This window comes from Lepus europaeus, chromosome 4 (genome assembly GCF_033115175.1).
Source record: "Lepus europaeus isolate LE1 chromosome 4, mLepTim1.pri, whole genome shotgun sequence".
Classification (NCBI taxonomy): Eukaryota; Metazoa; Chordata; class Mammalia; order Lagomorpha; family Leporidae; genus Lepus; species Lepus europaeus.
The window spans coordinates 103,696,376-103,713,723 of NC_084830.1; the positions used below are offsets into that span (position 1 = coordinate 103,696,376).

Here is a 17,348-nt window from a genome sequence, read left to right on the forward strand (position 1 = left end):
AGGCCCCCACTAGGCTGAATGCTATCGGCCACACAGCCCTGAGTGGGAGCCTGCAGCCCACTGATCACCGCTTGAGCCCTCATGCGGCCGCTGTCCTATGCCTAGAGCTCAGCAGCCCAGGCGGGTTCTAGCGACAGCCGGCTGCTCCTCTCCGGGGCATCACCCTTTACAAAACCAGGCTGATAAGGAAGACAGGCCCAGCAGCAGCCTCCAGTGTAAAGTTGGACACCTTCTCTTCTCTCATTCCAGGGCCCCAAAGGACCCCCAGGGCCCAAGGTGAGTGCCTCCCACTCCTTGCCCCCTCCCCCAGGCCTGGGGTGCTAGGTACTCCCTGACAGTAAAACCTGGGCAGCAGAGTCGGGGACCAATGCCGTGGGCAAATTACAGCATCTCTCCGGGCCTGGCTCCGGATTCACCTCCCTCCTTGGGCAGCACCAGGCCCTCCCTGCAGGAGCTGGAGCCCTCGGTTCCAGGAGGAGGAGGAGGAGGAGGAAGAGGAGGAGGAGGAGGAGGAGGGGAGCTCCTGGGAAGGGAGCTGCACTGGTGGGCATTGCTGGAGCGAGGGGTTTTCAGTGCATTCTCCCACCCTTCACCTCCCAGCTCCCTGCTTGCAAGACCAGTGACTTGCCAGGAAGGGATTTCCAGCCAGATACCCTCCCCATGACCCATGGGCACCTTCTGAGGGGTTCAGGGGTCTCTGGGTCACAGAAGCCACTTCCATCAGAGGAGCAAAGGGCCTGATGTCTGTGTTCCAATGGCTCTGGCTTCTCCTTGCACCCCCACTGTCCCGCCACCCAGGGTGAGCCCAAGGAGGAAAATGAGGGGCCTATGGAATTACTTCTTGGCCAGGGTCGGGAAGTGACCAGAGAAAAAGGCTAGGGTGGTGACAGGGCCCCACAGCGGGGCCGGGGGCTGTAGCTCTCAAAGCGTGGCCCTGGGGCCAACAGCAACAGCATCACAGGGAGGCTTGTGAGAAATGTGGATTCCAGGGCCCACCTGGGACCCATGGACTCAGAGACTCTGGACACGGGGCCTGGGGGCCAGCTGAAGGAACCCCTGGGGGCACTGGCATGTGCTCAAGCTTGGGAACCAGCCACTAAGCTGGTGATGGATGGATGGCTCCCCACCACTCCCCTGGCCAGGCAGCTCCCCATGCAGTGCCCAGCAACACTGCCCATCCCCCGCCGCCCCTCTCAGGCCAGCTGCTGCAGCAAGTCCCCTGCCCGTCCCTCTCCATCACGTGTCCTCTTGCATTGTCTTCCAAGACGTGCTGCCCCTTGCTTATTTGAATATCTCTTGTCCTTTAGCTGCCTCTGACTCCATCTGAGCAGGGAACCTCGCCTGTCTGGCCCCCAGCAGCTGCTCACAGTGTCTTCTAAATGAATGAACTCTCCTTTGTCTGTCCATCCATTCTGTCTGCACACACCTGCTGAGGTCTGCTCTCAGGGCTGACGCTGAGCTGGTGGGAGCAGGGGACAGAGGTGGCTCCAACCCACCGTGCCCAGCGCGGCTTGGAGCCAGGGGCCTGGTGTGCTGGGGAGTGCTGAGGCAGGAGGGGCCACGTCCACCTGTGGGTCTCCTGCTGTGTCCAGCTGTGAGGGCTGCAGCTCACCTGTTCTGTTTTTAGGGGGATGACGGGACGCCGAGCCAACCTGGGCTGCCTGGACCCCCAGGGCCCAAGGTAGGTACATGCACCTCTGCCAGAGAGCCCTCTGCCCCTACTCTCACTGCCTGCCCAGTGGAGCCCCTCTCAAAGCCCTTCTCCCTCATGGGAGGTAGGGGGCAAGTATGGACTGATGTCTGGGGCAGGCAGAGAGAAGCAGCAGGAGGGCATGGCCTCCACAGGCCTCAAGTCCCATCCCAGGTGACCCCACTCTCCACCCTGTCCCTTAGCCAGGAACTGGATGATGTCATCCTCACACCTTGCCCCATCCCCCGTCCCAGCGACAGCCACCAGATCCTGACAGCCTGCTCCCAAATGTCCGTGGAACTCTGGGTCTGCCCAACTGCAAGACCCAAACCGGAAGGTGGGGCCCTGGCCCTCGGTCCCTGGGGCAAGGGAGAGCCCAGACGCCCCCGCTCCCCTCCCTTGGTGGGCTCTGGTGCGTGCAACAGGAGGCCCCAGCCTGCCCGGCGCTGCCTCTCATGGCGAGTGTTTTCATTTCAGGGCGAGCCGGGGAGCATGGGGCCCCGAGGAGAAAGCGGTGTGGATGGCGCCCCGGGACCAAAGGTGACATCAGGGCACCTGGCCCAGTCAGCCCCTCCCCCAGGCGGCAGGAGAGCCATCATTTCCCTTCGAATTTGCACTTTTGGGTGGGGACTGCCTGGGCCGGGGATCTTCCTGGACTCACAGTGGGAGGCTGGTGAGGACGGGTGGCGGTGAGCCTGGGTGGATGACAGGGCCTGTGCTCTCTGGCCACCTCCACTGGGCCTCCATGGGGAAGGGGAGGTCAGAGATCTCCCAGGTCCTCCCCCTGGCCGGCTGGTCCTCAATAGTCATCCTCAGATCAGGAGAGCTCCAGCTGTGGGATTGTCGGTGAATCTGCAGCCTTGTGTCTCCACAGGGGGAGCCTGGCCATGGAGGCGCAGACGGAGCCGCAGGGCCCCGGGTAAGCAGCCCCTCAGGCCACTGCTAGGGGACCCGGTGGCCTGGTAGCTGCAGAAACCCCTGTCCCTACAGAGTCCCCAGCGTTCTCTCTGTCCCCAGGGATGTGATGGCCTTCTAGACTTTTCTTTGTATTCACAAACACAGATCCTCCATGGGTCATGTGGCATGACTCCACCCATGGTGGGCAGGCCGCAGCCCCCTGTCCCGGGAAGCCAGGTACCCCAGCCAGGCCCAGGTCTTGTGTGACCAGCCCCTGTCCGCATACCTTTAGGGACGTCCAAGGTTCTGTCCTCAGCTGTCACCTGAAGCAGTCACATCTCCCCATGCCCCCAGCAGCTGGCTTCTCCCTCCAAAAAAAATGCACCTGAGCCCCCCCGCCTGGCCGTACAGGTGGCCAGGGGTCAGACTGTGTCCTGGCTACAGCAGTTGTGTGTACCCTGGACAGTTTTGTGTGTGCCACCACTGTGGGGGCAGCCAAGGCCCAGGCCTGAGCCAAAGTGTGCGTGACCTATGCGGTTCTCCCAGCCAGAGCAGCCTGGTGAGGAAGGGAGGCTCAGAAGGGAGGCGCCAGACAGCAGCCATGTGCTTGCCTGCAACCATGGACAAAGCAGGTGGGGGAGAGAGCGTGTGGGATGTGCCACCCCACCCACAGTCAGGAGACAGGGAGACCAGGTCTTTCACAGAGTTGGGGAGAGTTTGGGGAGTTTTGCTTGTTTCTGTTATGTCTTTGGCAACATTTAGAAATCTGAAGGACTTGGCGTCTTCCCTTGTGACAGCAGGGATCAGGCTGTGGGCTCGAATGGCCACATTGAGGGGGCCACGTGAAGGGAAACCACAGCTGCCCCTGGTTGGGGGGGAGCACGTTCCTCAGCCTGCGCTCTCTCTCGCGGGCCGGGATCATAGGCCCTGTGGCAGGAGGCAGGGATGGCCAGCCCCCACTCCCTCACAGCCCCACCCTGAGGCTCACCCTTCTGCTGCCCAGGGTCCACCAGGCCTCAAGGGCGAGCAGGGGGACACCGTGGTGATCGACTATGATGGCAGGATCCTGGATTCCCTCAAGGTAGTGTAACCCGGGGGACAGGGGGGTCCCCACAACTTCCTGTGCTAAACCTGCACTTTCATACACGAGGGGCCGGGAGGGGCTTCACACAAAGACCGCAGGTGCATTACACACCTGATAGGGACGTCCGTGCTCAGACCCACATGATGCTGAGAGAGCTGCTGTGAATTGGCTCATGTGACCCTGAGCTCCCCCTGCAGGGGCAGGAGGCCAAGCGTCTCCCTCGGGAGCCCCAGCAGGGAGCTATAGGAGGGTGAGGAAGCATCAAGACCTCTTCGTGCGTGTGTGCGGCTTCTAAGCCTGCCCAGTGACGGGCACACTTGGGATCCACCAGCAAAGGAGGTGCCAGCTGCTCAGGGGGCCGGGGGAGGGGGAGGCGCATCAGTTTCCAGACTGGCCTTGGCACTGAAGCTCCCGAGGCACAGGCCTCAGGGGCACACAAACTGCTGGTGACTACGGCCCACAAGGCTGCATGGCGGGGATGACCCTGACCATGGGCACATGCAGGCTGGCAGAGAGCCACAGGGCATGCAGGGAGGTGGGGCTTGGCTCTTGGATGCCAGGCAAGGATGATGACTCAATGTGATGGGCGGCGGGCAGCCGTGGTCAGTTCCTGAGCAAGGGGACGATGTTCAAAAGCCACTGAGGAACAGTGTAGAAGGTGAAGGCAGAAGATGCAGCAGAGGCCAGGGGGTGGGGAGCCCAACAGGGAGGGGGACGCTGGGCCCCATCCTAGAGGAGGGTGGGCAGCATGGAAGAAATGAAGCCAACAGAAGGGCAGAGGGGCAGGGGCCGGGCTGGGTGTGCCTGTGGGAGGGGCCTGAGTTTGGGAGCAGACCCCAGCCCCACCTGTGAGGGCCAGGACCTGCCCAGTACTGGCAGGCAGCAGGCAACAGAGCCAAAAGGGCAGAAAGCTCGCAGGACAGCAGGGAGGTCAGTGCCAGCCACGGTTGGCAAGGCGGCTCTTGACTGGCCTTGGGTGCCAGCAGGGATCTAAGTTCCAGCAGGCAGCAGGGAGCCGTGGCAGGGTGTAGAGCAGGAGGGTGTTCTGAGGGAATCTGTGTTTGAGGGAGGCTGGTTCTGAGGGCACAGGGACTCTGGGCCTCCAGGCCGTGGACAAAACCAGGTGCCCCTCCCTGGACTCCCTCAAGAGTAGTGAGGCCCACCCCAACTTGTGGGAAGTGGCTCTGGGGACGCTGAACCCTGCTGCAGCCCAGCTCTCCAGGGACTGGGCCCCTGGGCAAGGGGCTGGGCGGCAGTGAGGGGAGGAGGCCCTGCCTGGCCACTGACCAGCCTCACTTCCGCACACAGGGTCCTCCCGGGCCACAGGGGCCCCCGGGGCCACCAGGGATGCCCGGAGCCAAGGTTAGTGCAGACGCATCTGCATGGTCCCCCACACCCATTTCTCCAGGGCCCACCTCCCTTCCCCTCTCCACCATGGGACCTTCTGCTTCTGCCATGGTGGTCCTGGCCTGGCTGCTGGGGATTCAGAGAAACGGGTCTCCCTTTTCTAACCAAGCTAAATCCCTGGAAAGTCTCTCTCACACATTTAAAAGCTGTGACATCACAGTGCCCCCCGCAGATGCCCAAAGCTATGCCTGTGGCTTGTGCCTGTTCGTTTTCAGGCACCCATTTGTCCCAGGGGAAGCAGCCCCAGACTTGGAAGTCAGAAAAGAGCTGGGCCTGGCTCTGTTATTCCTGAGCTATGGGGCCTGGAGCAAATCATTGAACTTCCTGAGCCTCAACTTCCAGCTTGCAGACGATAGCCACGGGCCACATCACCCCCGCCACCCAGGAAGGGCAATGAAGGAGAGGAGGCTGTGGGTGCCTGCCATGGCCCTGGGCCCCTGGAGAAGCCCAGCCGCAGAGCGGTGGGTGTTGCCAGCCAGGGAGACCCAGTGGAAGCCGCCCCTTGGGTCTTCAACCCCTGCGGGGCCCAGGGAGGCACAACCGCTCTCACCCTCTGTTCCCTTCCAGGGTGAGCTTGGCCTGCCCGGTGCTCCCGGAATCGATGGAGAGAAGGTCTCTGGGCTTTTCCGCTCCTCGGCAACTTGGGGCCTGGTGTCAGACTGCATGTGTGTGCACGTGTGTGTGTGTATGCGCGTATGCCCCTGTATGACCATCACCCTTGGCATCTCTGGGTGTATTTTCACTGCTGGTCCCCAGGTGGCTACTGGGGTGTGCATCTTTGGCTGGGAGAGAGAAGGCAGCGATTGGAAGGGTATTTGGGGGTTGAGATATGGCAGAGTCGCCACCATGGGTGCCCCGAGGGGCTATCCCTGTCTCCTCTGCCCCCAACCCTGAGCCACCTGCACCCCAGTGTGCAGTGAGGCATGGTTAGGATGCTCCCTCCCTGTCTCTCTCCAGCACCCCCACTGCATTCAGCCAAAACGCCAGCTCCTTGGCCTGGAGGCGAGACCCATAAGGAGAAAGCAGGGGTCTGGCCCTGCCTGGATGAAGTGTTGGGGATCCTCCAGGGTGGGAGAAGGGGGAAGGCCTGCTGGGTCCTACTGACCCCTTGTTTCTGTGGCTTTCAGGGTCCAAAAGGATCGAAAGGAGACCCAGGAGAGCCCGGGCCAGCTGGACCCAAGGGAGAAGCAGGAGAGATGGGTTTGTCTGGCCTCCCGGTATGTGCCTGGCAGGACCCCATCCTGCTTACCTGCTATTCAGGGGGTCCCAAGGTGAAGGTGTGCCCACCCCAGGGTGGCTGCTGGGGGCTATGAGGAGAGCAGGGAAGCAGCTGGGTACGCCCCAGCCAGCCTTGCAGTCCCTGCACCCAGCCAGCCCTGGCCCTTGAAACCATTAGGGGAGTGAACCAGCAGATGGAAGATCTTTGTCTCTCTGTCTCTCTCTGTAACTCTGTCTTTCAAATAAATCAATCTTAAAGAAAAAAAAGCAGTCACTGACACCCCTCACCTCACAGCCACATTCACCCCTGAGGACCCCTTGGCTGGAGGGGGCACTGGGGCTTGAACCCTGGACTTTATACTGCAGGAAAACAATCTGTGTTCCGGCAGTGGGCTCCCTAAACAGTCCGCCCACCACGCGGGGCCTGCCGCTGACTTAGGGGACACTTTCTAGGTTGCAAAGGCCAGCTTACCTGGCCAGCTTGTGGGGCCAGTGGCCCAGCCCCAGGGTGGTAGTTTTGGTGATGGGGGAAGGACTCACAGGCCCCCCTCTCCTGCAGGGTGCCGATGGTCTCAAGGGGGAGAAGGGAGAGTCGGCTTCTGACAGCCTCCAGGAGAGCCTGGTAAGGGCCCCCAACACCCAGCCCAGGCCAAGTGAGGACCCCGAGGATTGAGACACACAGGCCACTGGCCTGACGCAACCCAGGGCCGTGGGAGGGGGGAGAGAGCCCAGGGAGTGTGTCAGCCAACTCAGCTCATCTGAGAACCAAAAGGCTGAGCCCCTCCCGTGCTGTGCCCTCCTGGGACAGGTAGGAGCCTCCATGCGGGCCGGGAGGGATGGCGGCACAGTGAGTCACTGACCTGTCTCGGGACCTCCTAGGCCCAGATCATAGTGGAGCCAGGGCCACCCGGCCCCCCCGGCCCTCCAGGTCCCATGGTAAGGATGTGTGGCTTGAACCAGAGGGTGGTGGGAGGAGGATAAGGCGTCTTGGTGGGGCAAGCAGGGAAGGGCGGCTGAACCCAGGGCACGGCCCTGCCCTGCACAGCAGAACTTGTTTCTGATTTGCCTTCTCCCCCTGCAGGGCCTCCAGGGAGTCCAAGGTCCCAAGGTAAGAGGGTGGAAGCTGCCTTGCTAGCTGAAGACACAGCTGGGCAGCTTCAGAAAGCCTTGCTGGGGCACAAGGGAGGGCCCCACGCTCGGCCTGGCCCCAGCCCTGGGTCTCCCAGGGTGGACGCTGTACATCCACTGGTGCCTGGCCCCTCTGACATCCTGGGAAGCAGCACCCCACCTCCACACTGGGCCCTGTTCTTAACTTCGTCCCTCTGCCAAGATCCCAGTCCTTCTTCCTTCCTCCTCCAGCCCCTCCCGCCCAGCCCTGCGCCTCCCTGCCCTGTACACCCCCTTCTCCCCGTGCGTGTCCGTCTCTCCACTGCCCACAGCCTGAAGCACCAAGGCTCGGGTAGGTTGGTTGTGCATTACACAATGTCCGTGTTCTGGGTTTTAACTTAAAGCAGCCATGGGGAGGGCCCCTTGGCCCGCCTCCTGTCACGCCCCACAGCCCATTTACCCCGGGAGGAGAGCACAGCTCTGCCTCCCCAGCTCTGGGGGCAGATAGGGGAGGCAGTGGTGGAATCCCGGATCTGAGTGGGGCAGAGCAGGTGGTCCCACCACATGTGCTGCCTCTGGTTCTGTTTTGTCCAAGGCTCTCCCTGAGCAGATTTAGAAGAGGCAGCTGCTGTCCAGGGTCCAAGGCTGGGGCTCAGAGACCGGCTTCATACCCAGCCCTGCTTCTTCCCAGCTGTGGTGCTGGGCTCTTGGCCTGTTTGTGCAATGGGCATGACCATAACCCCCTCCCACAATGACTGGAGGGCAGGGCTGGGAAAAGTGCACATCCCCAGCTCCTCCGATTCTACCTGCCATAGACTGAACTGAGGCCAGGCCTGCCTCAGCCTAAGCGCTGCCCCTCTGCCAAGCTCAGCCTGCCCTGCCATCTCTCTGACCCTTCCCCTCTCTGCTTCCAGGGATTAGATGGAGCAAAGGGAGAGAAGGGCGCATCTGGTGAGAGAGGCCCCAGCGGGCTGCCTGTGAGTGTCACGAGCCCTGTGTGTCCCTAGAGGTGCTGGTTCCTGTCACTGTCATGTGTCTTGACCATGCCTTTTCCACCCAGGGACCTGTTGGCCCACCAGGCCTGATTGGGCTGCCGGGAACCAAAGGAGAGAAGGTAACACCTTATGTGGATACATACACACACCCCCACCCATTGTGACCACCTGCCCATGGTGCCACTCAGCCCTGGGGGCCTGCCCCATGTCCCACTGGGTCCCTGCGCTCAGGGCCAGGGTACAGGCTGCATGGATACCATTCTGACCAGGCCTGTGTGGTTGGTGGGTCTCCCAGTCTCTAAGTCTGTAGCCAGCTCACAGCTGTGCTCCCAGCCCCTCTTCCCCAGTCCTTCTCACCTGCTCTGTGTCTCTCCTCAGGGCAGGCCCGGGGAGCCAGGACTGGATGTAAGTGTCTCATCATTCACTGTGAGTGACTGGCTCCCTCCCATGTGTATCGTCTGCCTCTGTGTTGCTCAAACAGCAGCCTGGCCTGGCTGCCTCAAGGGTGGCCCCTTTCCCAGGGCTGGGTCGACAACTGGCTGGTCCCCTGTGAGTGCAGAGCCCAGAGCAGGTGCTTTATGGATGGAGGATGGATGGATGATGCATTGTGGCAGGCAATGGATGGACGGGCAATGGACGGATGGCAGTGGATAGATGATGAATGGGTGATGGATGGATGGATGGATGGGTGGATGGGTGGATGGATGGATGGATGGATGGGTGGATGGATGGATGGGTGGATGGATGGATGGATGGATGGATGGGTGGATGGATGGATGGGTGGATGGATGGATGGGTGGATGGATGGATGGATGGGTGGATGGATGGATGGATGGATGGGTGGATGGATGGATGGATGGATGGATGGGTGGATGGATGGATGGGTGGATGGGTGGATGGATGGATGGATGGATGGGTGGATGGGTGGATGGGTGGATGGATGGATGGATGAATGGATGGATGGGTGGATGGATGGATGGGTGGATGGATGGATGGGTGGGTGGATGAATGGATGGATGGATGGATGGATGAATGGATGGCAGTGGATGGATGGGTGGGTGGATGATGCATTGTAGTAGGGAGGTGGGGAATGCAGCAAGAAACCACTTGCAATACCCTAGTAAGAGCTGATGATGCTTCAGCCAGGACGGTGTTGTGGGAAGGAGAGAAACAGAATGATTAGCCCAGTGTTGACTGTGTCAAGTCTTTTTTGGTAGCATAGGTAGAAAACATTTAAGCCAGTTTAAAGTGGCTTAAAATTACTTCTACCTGAAAAGTCTACAGGTTCAGCACGTAGCTCCAGGTCACACCTGTGTCAACACAATGCAGCCTTTCGACCTCTCCTGACTCTGCTTCCCCGTGTGGGATTCATGCCTAAGCTCCACATGGAGCTGAGGCAGAGCCAGCAGCCCAGGCACAAATCAAGAAGGATGAGTATTTGCCTCCCTCTGCTGTTCCAGAGCACGTCTCATTGGCCTCAGTTAAGCCTGAACCTGCACAGAAGCTTGGCCATAGAAATGCAGTGCTCTGATTGGCCAGGGCTGATAATGTGCTTGGCCCTAGGGCTGTGGTTAGAGTCAGTGGATCGCGAGAAGTGATGGTGGTTCTGGGGGAGATCGGGCAGCTGCTAAGAGGGGCACAGTGGCCAGAGGCAGGTTGTTCCCGCTAGACGTTAGGGAGAGAGTTTGCCTTGGAGAGCAACTGGCAGTGAGGAAGAGGACAAACCCAGCCAGGGTTTCTGGCTTCAGGGGCCATTGGTGAAAAGGGACAGCAGAGAAGACAGTGCTGCACCCAGCTCAGGCCCGGGACCCAGGGAGGCAGCTGGGGGTGGAGCTGAAGACTCCCGCGGCCTTCTCGGTCAGACACCTGGCACCCAGTGGCTTCTCAAAGCCACGCCCACCTGATCTACCTGGCACACCCCAGGTCTCCCTCCACTCCACCAGGCCTAACTGAAGCAGGGACCCTGCCAACGGTTTCCTTTGACTGCACTGCCCCCCTTGATAGAAGAGCCCTTTCCCCAGGAAGCTCCTGCCCATCACGGAGCACTCCACTGCCTGTCCCGCTCCACATGAGGGAGGAGGCACCTCAAGTCCATTCCTCCATCCCTGGCATCCGGCCCACAGCCCTGTTCCTAGTAGATGCTGAGTTGCATTGGTTCAGTGGTTGCACAGATGGACAGATAGACAGGTGGGTGTACAAGAAATTGAGCTGAGAAGTGGGCATTTGACCTAGCAGTTAAGATACCTGTGTCCTGTATCAGAGTACCGGGGTTCCATTCCTGGCTCCAGCATCCTGCTCATGCAGACCCTGGGAGGCAGTGGTGCAAAGTCCCTGCCTCCCTCCCGGGAGACCTGGAGTGTCGTCCCAGCTCCTGCTCCAGCCCTGGCACAACCCTGTCCAGTGCAGGCATTTGGGAAGTAAATCAACAAATAGGAACTACTGTCTGTCTGCCACTCAAATAAGCAATAAATCGATCTGAGAGTAGAGAACAAAAGTCACCGTTTCTCAGTCATAAACACCCATGGCTTCCTGGGTCTCTGCCCCCAGCCAAGCCTGGGCCACTGCCACCTGCACATGTTGGTGGCAGGAGAGAAAGCCGCTTGCTGACAGCTCCGCCTGAGGACTTGCACCCAGAGACACTGACTGTCTGCTCCAGAGGAAGCAGGGCTGGTGCCCTGGTGCCCGGTTCCCCAGCAGCTGGGGCCTAGCCAGTCTGTGCCAGGAGCAGAGGGAGGAGGGGCAGAGATGGATCCAAAACGGCAGGCTGCCCCCGAGCCTCAGGCTCACGTTGAACCTTGAATCCCTTGTCAGGGCTTCCCTGGACCCCGAGGAGAGAAAGGTGACAGGAGCGAGCGTGGAGAGAAGGTGAGGGCAGTGGGGGGAAGCAGGGGGCGGTGGGCAAGGGTTGGGGAGGGGCAGGGGTCCACCAAGATCGAAGCTGTGGGCGTCATGGCCGCGGGCCTGGCCGTCACTGCTGTCCTACCCTCTCCCTTCTGTGCAGGGGGAACGAGGGATCCCCGGCCGGAAGGGAGTGAAGGGTCAGAAAGGCGAACCCGGACCGCCGGGCCTGGACCAGCCATGTCCTGTGGTACGTGTCAGAGCAGTGTGGGACCACCCCCAGCCCCTCGCCCACGCCCAGCTCTTCAGCCTCCAGCTTCCCTGTCCTCAGAGCTCAGGGGCAAGCCCAAGAGGCCATGGCAGCCAGCCCTTACCAGGGTGCCCACACCGCTGCTGCTGTTGCCACCATCACGGCCCCCTGTGGCTCAGGCCCTGCCCCCTCCTCCAGGGCGTGGCTCTCTGTGAGCCACCGGGCAGAGTCCATTTGCCAGGATCTTGGCCTATTTACTGAGCCCCAGGGCAACCCAACTTGAGTGGGGACCCACCTTGGGCCACCCTGAGCTAGAGATGGACAGGAACCAGACCAGTGAGTGACTTCGGGGCGCCCTGGGAGGGGCTGGGCCCTAGGGGGGAGGGGCGGGCAGCCACAGGCACACTGCTCTGCAGGCAGGATCAGGGTCAGCGAGTGCCCAGCCCCGTGGGCCCTGTGCTGGGCCCCAGGCAGGGTCTGTCCCCTCTGGGCTTGCTGGAGACCAGACAGGGCAGCGGTGGGTGGGAGCTCCCTATGCTCTCTGGGGCCTCTCCCTGCCCTCCCATCCTCTCTCCCAGAGGTGTCTGGCCTGGGGTGTCCACCTTCTCCATGGCCCCAGTGTGTGCCCCTGAGCCCCTGGGCCACCCTTCCCTTCTCCCCACTTGTCTCTTTTCCTGCTCCTCCCCTGACTGCCTTACAGGCCACCCCCCTCCCCAGAACAACCAACACCCAGCCTCTTTTTCCCGACAGCAGTGAGGGTTTCCGTGTCAGGCTCCTCCAGGGGAGCCCCAAAAAGAGAAACACATCACCAGTGTTTCCATCCTGAAAGTGTCCAGATGTCCGTGCCTGCCCCAGAGCGAGGGCCACCCAGTCCTGCAGCCTGCCATGGGTCTGTCCATCCCTGCAGTGAGCCTGATGACCTCTCCCTCCAGAAGGTGTTGGGCAGTGCCTGAGAAAAAGGCGTGAACAAAATGGCGTGTACACATACACACAACACACAGGGCCTTGAGCACCCAGGGGCCACAAGTGCCCTCGGGCAGCTCAATCCCTGGACCAAGACGTCCCTGCAAGCAGTTTACCTTTGTCTTGGAAACAGGAGCATCCTCGCTGCGGAGGCAAGCGTGGGGCGCCAGGCTCCAAGGCCCTGGCCAGGGGCAGTGGGCCTTGCCCTGCGGTAGGCGGCCTGGCCTGCTGTGTGCCGAGTGTGCCCTGCCCCTCGTGTGTGCCTTCCTGTGCATTTTGCCCTTCTCCCGCCTCTCCCTTGGCCCCCGGGCTATGTCCCTGCATGCACATGGGAGGGTTCCAGGAGCTGCTCTGTGTCTGAGGCCCATGCAGGGCCTGTGCCCGGGAACAGGGTGAAGTGTCAGCTGCTCCTGTGTGCCCTGGAGGCTGTGTGTTTTGTCCCCGCCAGCCCCCCACTCTCCGGGCACCCTGCTTGCCTCTGATGGCTCAGTGGGCATCCTGACAACCTGAGCCTGCCCTGCCTTAGCTCAGATCCAGTCCCTGGGCCCAGGACGGCCGGAGGGGGTGGGGGTGCCATCTCTGGGTTGTCCATAAAGCACTCTTGGAGGCACCCCTGCCCGAGGGCTGAGAGCCCCGGGCTCCTGAGGTGAGGAGGAAGTGCAGGAAGCCGCACAGACCCTCCATTACTCCACGGGGCCCCTTGTTTCTGACCACTACACAGGTGTCCCCACAGATTGCATTGGGAGCACACTCAGGACTAGTGTGGTGAGGAGCCATCGGGTGCCCTTGAACCTGCTACCCAGATGGACAGCAGAGGCACCTGGGCTGCCATCCCCACAGGCCGGGGAGGGATGGGAGGGCCTAGAGCACTGACCACACACCCATCTGAGTCACTGCAACCTTCTTCCTTTCCAGGGTCCCGATGGGCTGCCCGTGCCCGGCTGCTGGCATAAGGTACCTGGCAATACAGGGTCCTCTGGGGTGGGCTTGGAGGCGTGCAGGGATGGGCCGGGAGTCTGTAGCCCCCTGCACAGTGATGACCACACTGCCCCATCATGAGCCTGGCATGTCACTCCCATCACAGGGCTGAGGCTGTGGCTGGGGCTGAGGCCTGGGGTGATTGCACCTGCTCCATTTGGTCTCATGGGCCTTGGTCGGTGCTCAGCACAGCCATCAGAAGTTCCTTGGACTTTGTCCAAACTGTCCCACTGAGCGGGGCCTGGGAGGAGAGGAAGGGGCCGTACCTGTTCTGGAGGGCATGGCCCGGGCAGGGGATGTGGCCCAGACAAGACTGGGGCCCCCGGTCACCTTCTGTCTTTCCCTCCTTTTCCAGTGACCCCAGATCCAGCTCACAACCTGTACAGACCCGTGTGGACATTTTGAATTTTTGTAAAAACAAAACAGTAATATATTGCTCTTTTATGCGATGCACCACCTGTGGCCTTGTAACATTCAGAAGTGTCCGACCCAGCCCAGAGCCGTCAGCACCGGAGGCTGGCGAGAGAGGGGACAAGCAAGCACAGGACAGCTGTATGCTTGGGGGCCACTCCTCCAGGACTCGGCTTTCCTGGCAAGGAGACGAAGGTGGCTGTGCCGGGCTCCCCTGGGCCTTCAGCCACCTGAGCAGCGGGGAGGCTCACTGCTGTCCCACGGCCACGCAGGGGCAGCCGCCGGGAGCCCCGGAGTCCACAAGTCATGCTGTCCAAGAAGGCCCAGGACTCAACAGCAGCTGCCACTGCTCCTGAACGCAGCCTCCAGCAGCTGCCCCTGGCCCCAAGGAGGAGAGAGTGGAAAGTTACCTGCACGGCTCACTGCCGCCTTGCTTGGTGGGCTCAGGAAGCCGGCCTGCATCGGGGACATGGGTCCTCTGGCCACACCTAGAAGCCACACTCTGATGCAGAACCAGCTGCTGGAGCCCCTTGATCCTCGACTGGCAGACAGAGGGTTCCAGGGTGGGCCTGGCTGCCGCTTCCTGTCACATCACCCGGAGCAGGGACAGATGGGGCTTTTGCAGGGCCCAAGGAGACAGACCTTCAGTCAGAGCTGTGGCCTCACTGGTTCCGAGTGTCCCGCCCAGCCCTGTGGCCTCCCAGCCAGACACCATCATTGTGATGAGTTACGCAAATGAGCCTCAGGGCTGGCTCCCAGCTGGCCTGAGCAGGGGCCTGCAACCACCGCTGGCAGGTGTCCCAGCTCCCAGCAGCCAGCGCCTCCCTTTCTGTGCCGTCGGATAGCACTGCATGTAATAAACTACCACTGTGTGCTTGGGTGTGCCTGTCCTTGCAGCCTGCCCTGGGTGCCTCGGGCTGAGATACCAGCCTGGCCATTACAAGGTGGGGACAGGAGAGGGGACACCCCCAGGCCGCAGAAACCAGAGAAGGGTTGCGGTGTGAAGTTCAGAAGGCACAGACGTGACCAGATCAGCCAAGTCCTCTGGCACTGGGTCATTTCTGTCACCAAGCCCCCCACGTGGCCCTCTATTGTGGTGACCAGGGACTGCTACTTCACAAGTCACCCCAAAACCCATTGCCACACAACTACCACCATGCCTGGTTCTTGCTCACGGCCCTGGGGGTCATGGGCTCAGCGGGGTGCTTCTCGTTCAAGTTCTCTCCATCTGGTGATCAATGCTGGCTGTCATTTGGGACCTCACATGGCTGGAACACCTGCCTGGGGCCCCTGCTCATGGCCTGGCTTCCTTCCTGGTGCAAGTGGGCCAAGCCTCTGACATCATACAGGGTCGCATTCTGCCAGGGTTGGAGGCTCCTCCCGACTCAAGGGGCTGTAGCTAGACCCCGCCTCCCACTGGGAAAATGTCGACACCCTCCCTTAAGGAGAAGATATGGGGTCACAGGTCTTGCGGTTATTTCAGAAACGCCACGTGCCACCTCATCCATAAAATGGGAGAGCAGCCCTACCCCAGACCCTGACATGGGACATCCTTGCTAAGCAGAAGAGGCTGGGGCTGGCGCTGTGGCATAGCGGGTTAAAGCACAGGCCTGCAACACCAGCATCCCATATGGGCACCAGTTCAAGTCCTGGCTGCTGCACTTCTGATCTGGCTCCTTGCTAATGCACCTGGGAAAGCAGCAGAGAATGGCCCAAGTGCTTGGGCCCTTGCACCCATGTGGGAGACCCAGAAGAAGCTCCTGGCTCCTGGCTCCTGGCTTCAGATTGGCTCAGCTCCGGCCATTGCAGCCATTTGGGGAGTGAACAGCAGATGGAAGACCTCTCTGTGTAACTCTTTCAAATAAGTAAAATAAATCTTTAAAAGAAGAAGAGGCCCCGGCCACACACTGGCTAAGGAGGGAAGAAATGAGGGTGTGTCCAAAAATTCACAGAAAATGGAATTAGAAGGATATGTTGATACAAAACTTTTTAATCATATCTGGAAAATGCATATTATGCCTGCGTTTCAAAATCTTTTTTTGCAACAGAATAAACTTACACCTTTTAAAAATTTGTTATTCATTTATTTGGGAGACAGAGAAACAATCAGAGATGGATGAACACAGCTCCCGTCCTCTGATCCACTCCCCAAATGTCCACAATGACCAGAGCTGGGGTAAGCTAAAGCTGGGAGCCCAGGACCCAATTCCTTGAGCCAGGGTCTGCATCAGTACGACAGGGAACTTGGAGTCAGGAGCCAGAGCTGGGAACTGAATCCAAGTGCTCCAGCACGGGACACGGGTATCTTAATTGCCAGGCTAAATGCCTATGCCATACCTATGTTATTAATTCAGTTTTCTACACATTTTTTGAAGTGCCACCATATGTCAAGTCCCTTCCTCTGTCTCCCTCAGGGCCGGGGGACAAGTGGCTGGCCACACTGCTTGGCAAATTGCCTTAGACATCAGGAAGCCAGAAGTAGAAGAGAAACGGTGGGGACTGATGGCAGAGTGACCCCTGGGTGTCCAGGCTTCCTTTAGGGTTCCAGCATCACCCCCAAAACATACTCCCCCATTTGTGAGTCACTCCTCCCTCCAGCCAGGAACCTCACTTGACCCCCTCACTGACCCTGAGAAGGACAGAACCTCTGTGCTAGGTGTCACTGTGTCTATTGTGCAGGTGGCAAAATTGAGGCCCAGAGAGGTTCAGCGCCTGCCCGGGGATGCTCAGCCAGGGCAGGGGGCTTGGATCAGGCCTAGCCGCTTGCTGTCCCCTCCTCTGTAAGCTGTTGGCAGGGTGTGACGTCCTATAGGCAGACCCAGGACGCTAAATGACTGGCAAATGGAACTTGGCGGGGGTGGGGGAGGATGTGGAAGCCACATGCTCCTCCTCCCCCAAACACCCAGAGGGTCCCTCTCCTGCTTCTCCGCCCATTGCTGCCCTGGTATGGTGTCACGGCTGTATCCTTAGACCAGCAAACTTCAAACTGCAGAGCCTGGGGCAGGACAGTGAGGACAGCGTGGCCACACCCACCCCCGCCCCCACAGAGTCTCAAGGACAGGACTGGGGGCAGGCTGGGGGCAACTGTGCCTAAAATGAGCCCCCTCCGGAACTCACCACTGAACTCACCACAAGGTCCCCCAGCCCCTGTCACAGGTGAAGAGTGAGGGCTTGCGACACACAGGTCTTCCCACACCTCCCCCTCCTCATCACAGGGACACCCCTGGAAACACATGGAGTGCTTTGGGCTGTCACAATGATGGCCACACCTGAAGCTTGTCGCAGGAAGTAGGAGAATTCACCAGAGCACGGAGACAGCAGAGCTGGATTTACCAAACGCACGGCAGGGAAGCCAGAGGCAAGCAGGTAGGGGCTGACCCCTGCTGCAACACAGACTGGATCTGAGTGGTACACCCACAGCGGCAGTGCTGTCTGAGACCGACAGGTGCCACATGCTTGCAAGGGAGCGGCAGGCCGGACAGCCAGAGGCCATCCATTGCAATACAGACT

General features: G+C 60.4%; 1 protein-coding gene across 1 annotated transcript in view; it reads left to right on the plus strand.

Moving 5' to 3' along the window:
* Positions 1 to 15,891, plus strand: part of COL23A1 (collagen type XXIII alpha 1 chain) — a 308,084-nt gene extending 292,193 nt beyond the window's left edge. The window contains exons 11-29 of the mRNA XM_062189615.1: positions 250 to 276; positions 990 to 1,014; positions 1,626 to 1,681; positions 2,168 to 2,230; positions 2,565 to 2,609; positions 3,591 to 3,668; positions 4,980 to 5,033; positions 5,646 to 5,690; positions 6,206 to 6,295; positions 6,856 to 6,918; positions 7,176 to 7,232; positions 7,378 to 7,404; positions 8,318 to 8,380; positions 8,464 to 8,517; positions 8,777 to 8,803; positions 11,210 to 11,263; positions 11,400 to 11,486; positions 13,365 to 13,403; positions 13,783 to 15,891. Coding sequence (XP_062045599.1) covers positions 250 to 276; positions 990 to 1,014; positions 1,626 to 1,681; positions 2,168 to 2,230; positions 2,565 to 2,609; positions 3,591 to 3,668; positions 4,980 to 5,033; positions 5,646 to 5,690; positions 6,206 to 6,295; positions 6,856 to 6,918; positions 7,176 to 7,232; positions 7,378 to 7,404; positions 8,318 to 8,380; positions 8,464 to 8,517; positions 8,777 to 8,803; positions 11,210 to 11,263; positions 11,400 to 11,486; positions 13,365 to 13,403; positions 13,783 to 13,785 — 957 coding nt within the window. The 3' untranslated portion in view covers positions 13,786 to 15,891. The remainder of the gene's footprint in view (positions 1 to 249; positions 277 to 989; positions 1,015 to 1,625; positions 1,682 to 2,167; positions 2,231 to 2,564; positions 2,610 to 3,590; positions 3,669 to 4,979; positions 5,034 to 5,645; positions 5,691 to 6,205; positions 6,296 to 6,855; positions 6,919 to 7,175; positions 7,233 to 7,377; positions 7,405 to 8,317; positions 8,381 to 8,463; positions 8,518 to 8,776; positions 8,804 to 11,209; positions 11,264 to 11,399; positions 11,487 to 13,364; positions 13,404 to 13,782) is intronic.
* The last annotated feature ends 1,457 nt before the right edge of the window (positions 15,892 to 17,348 follow it).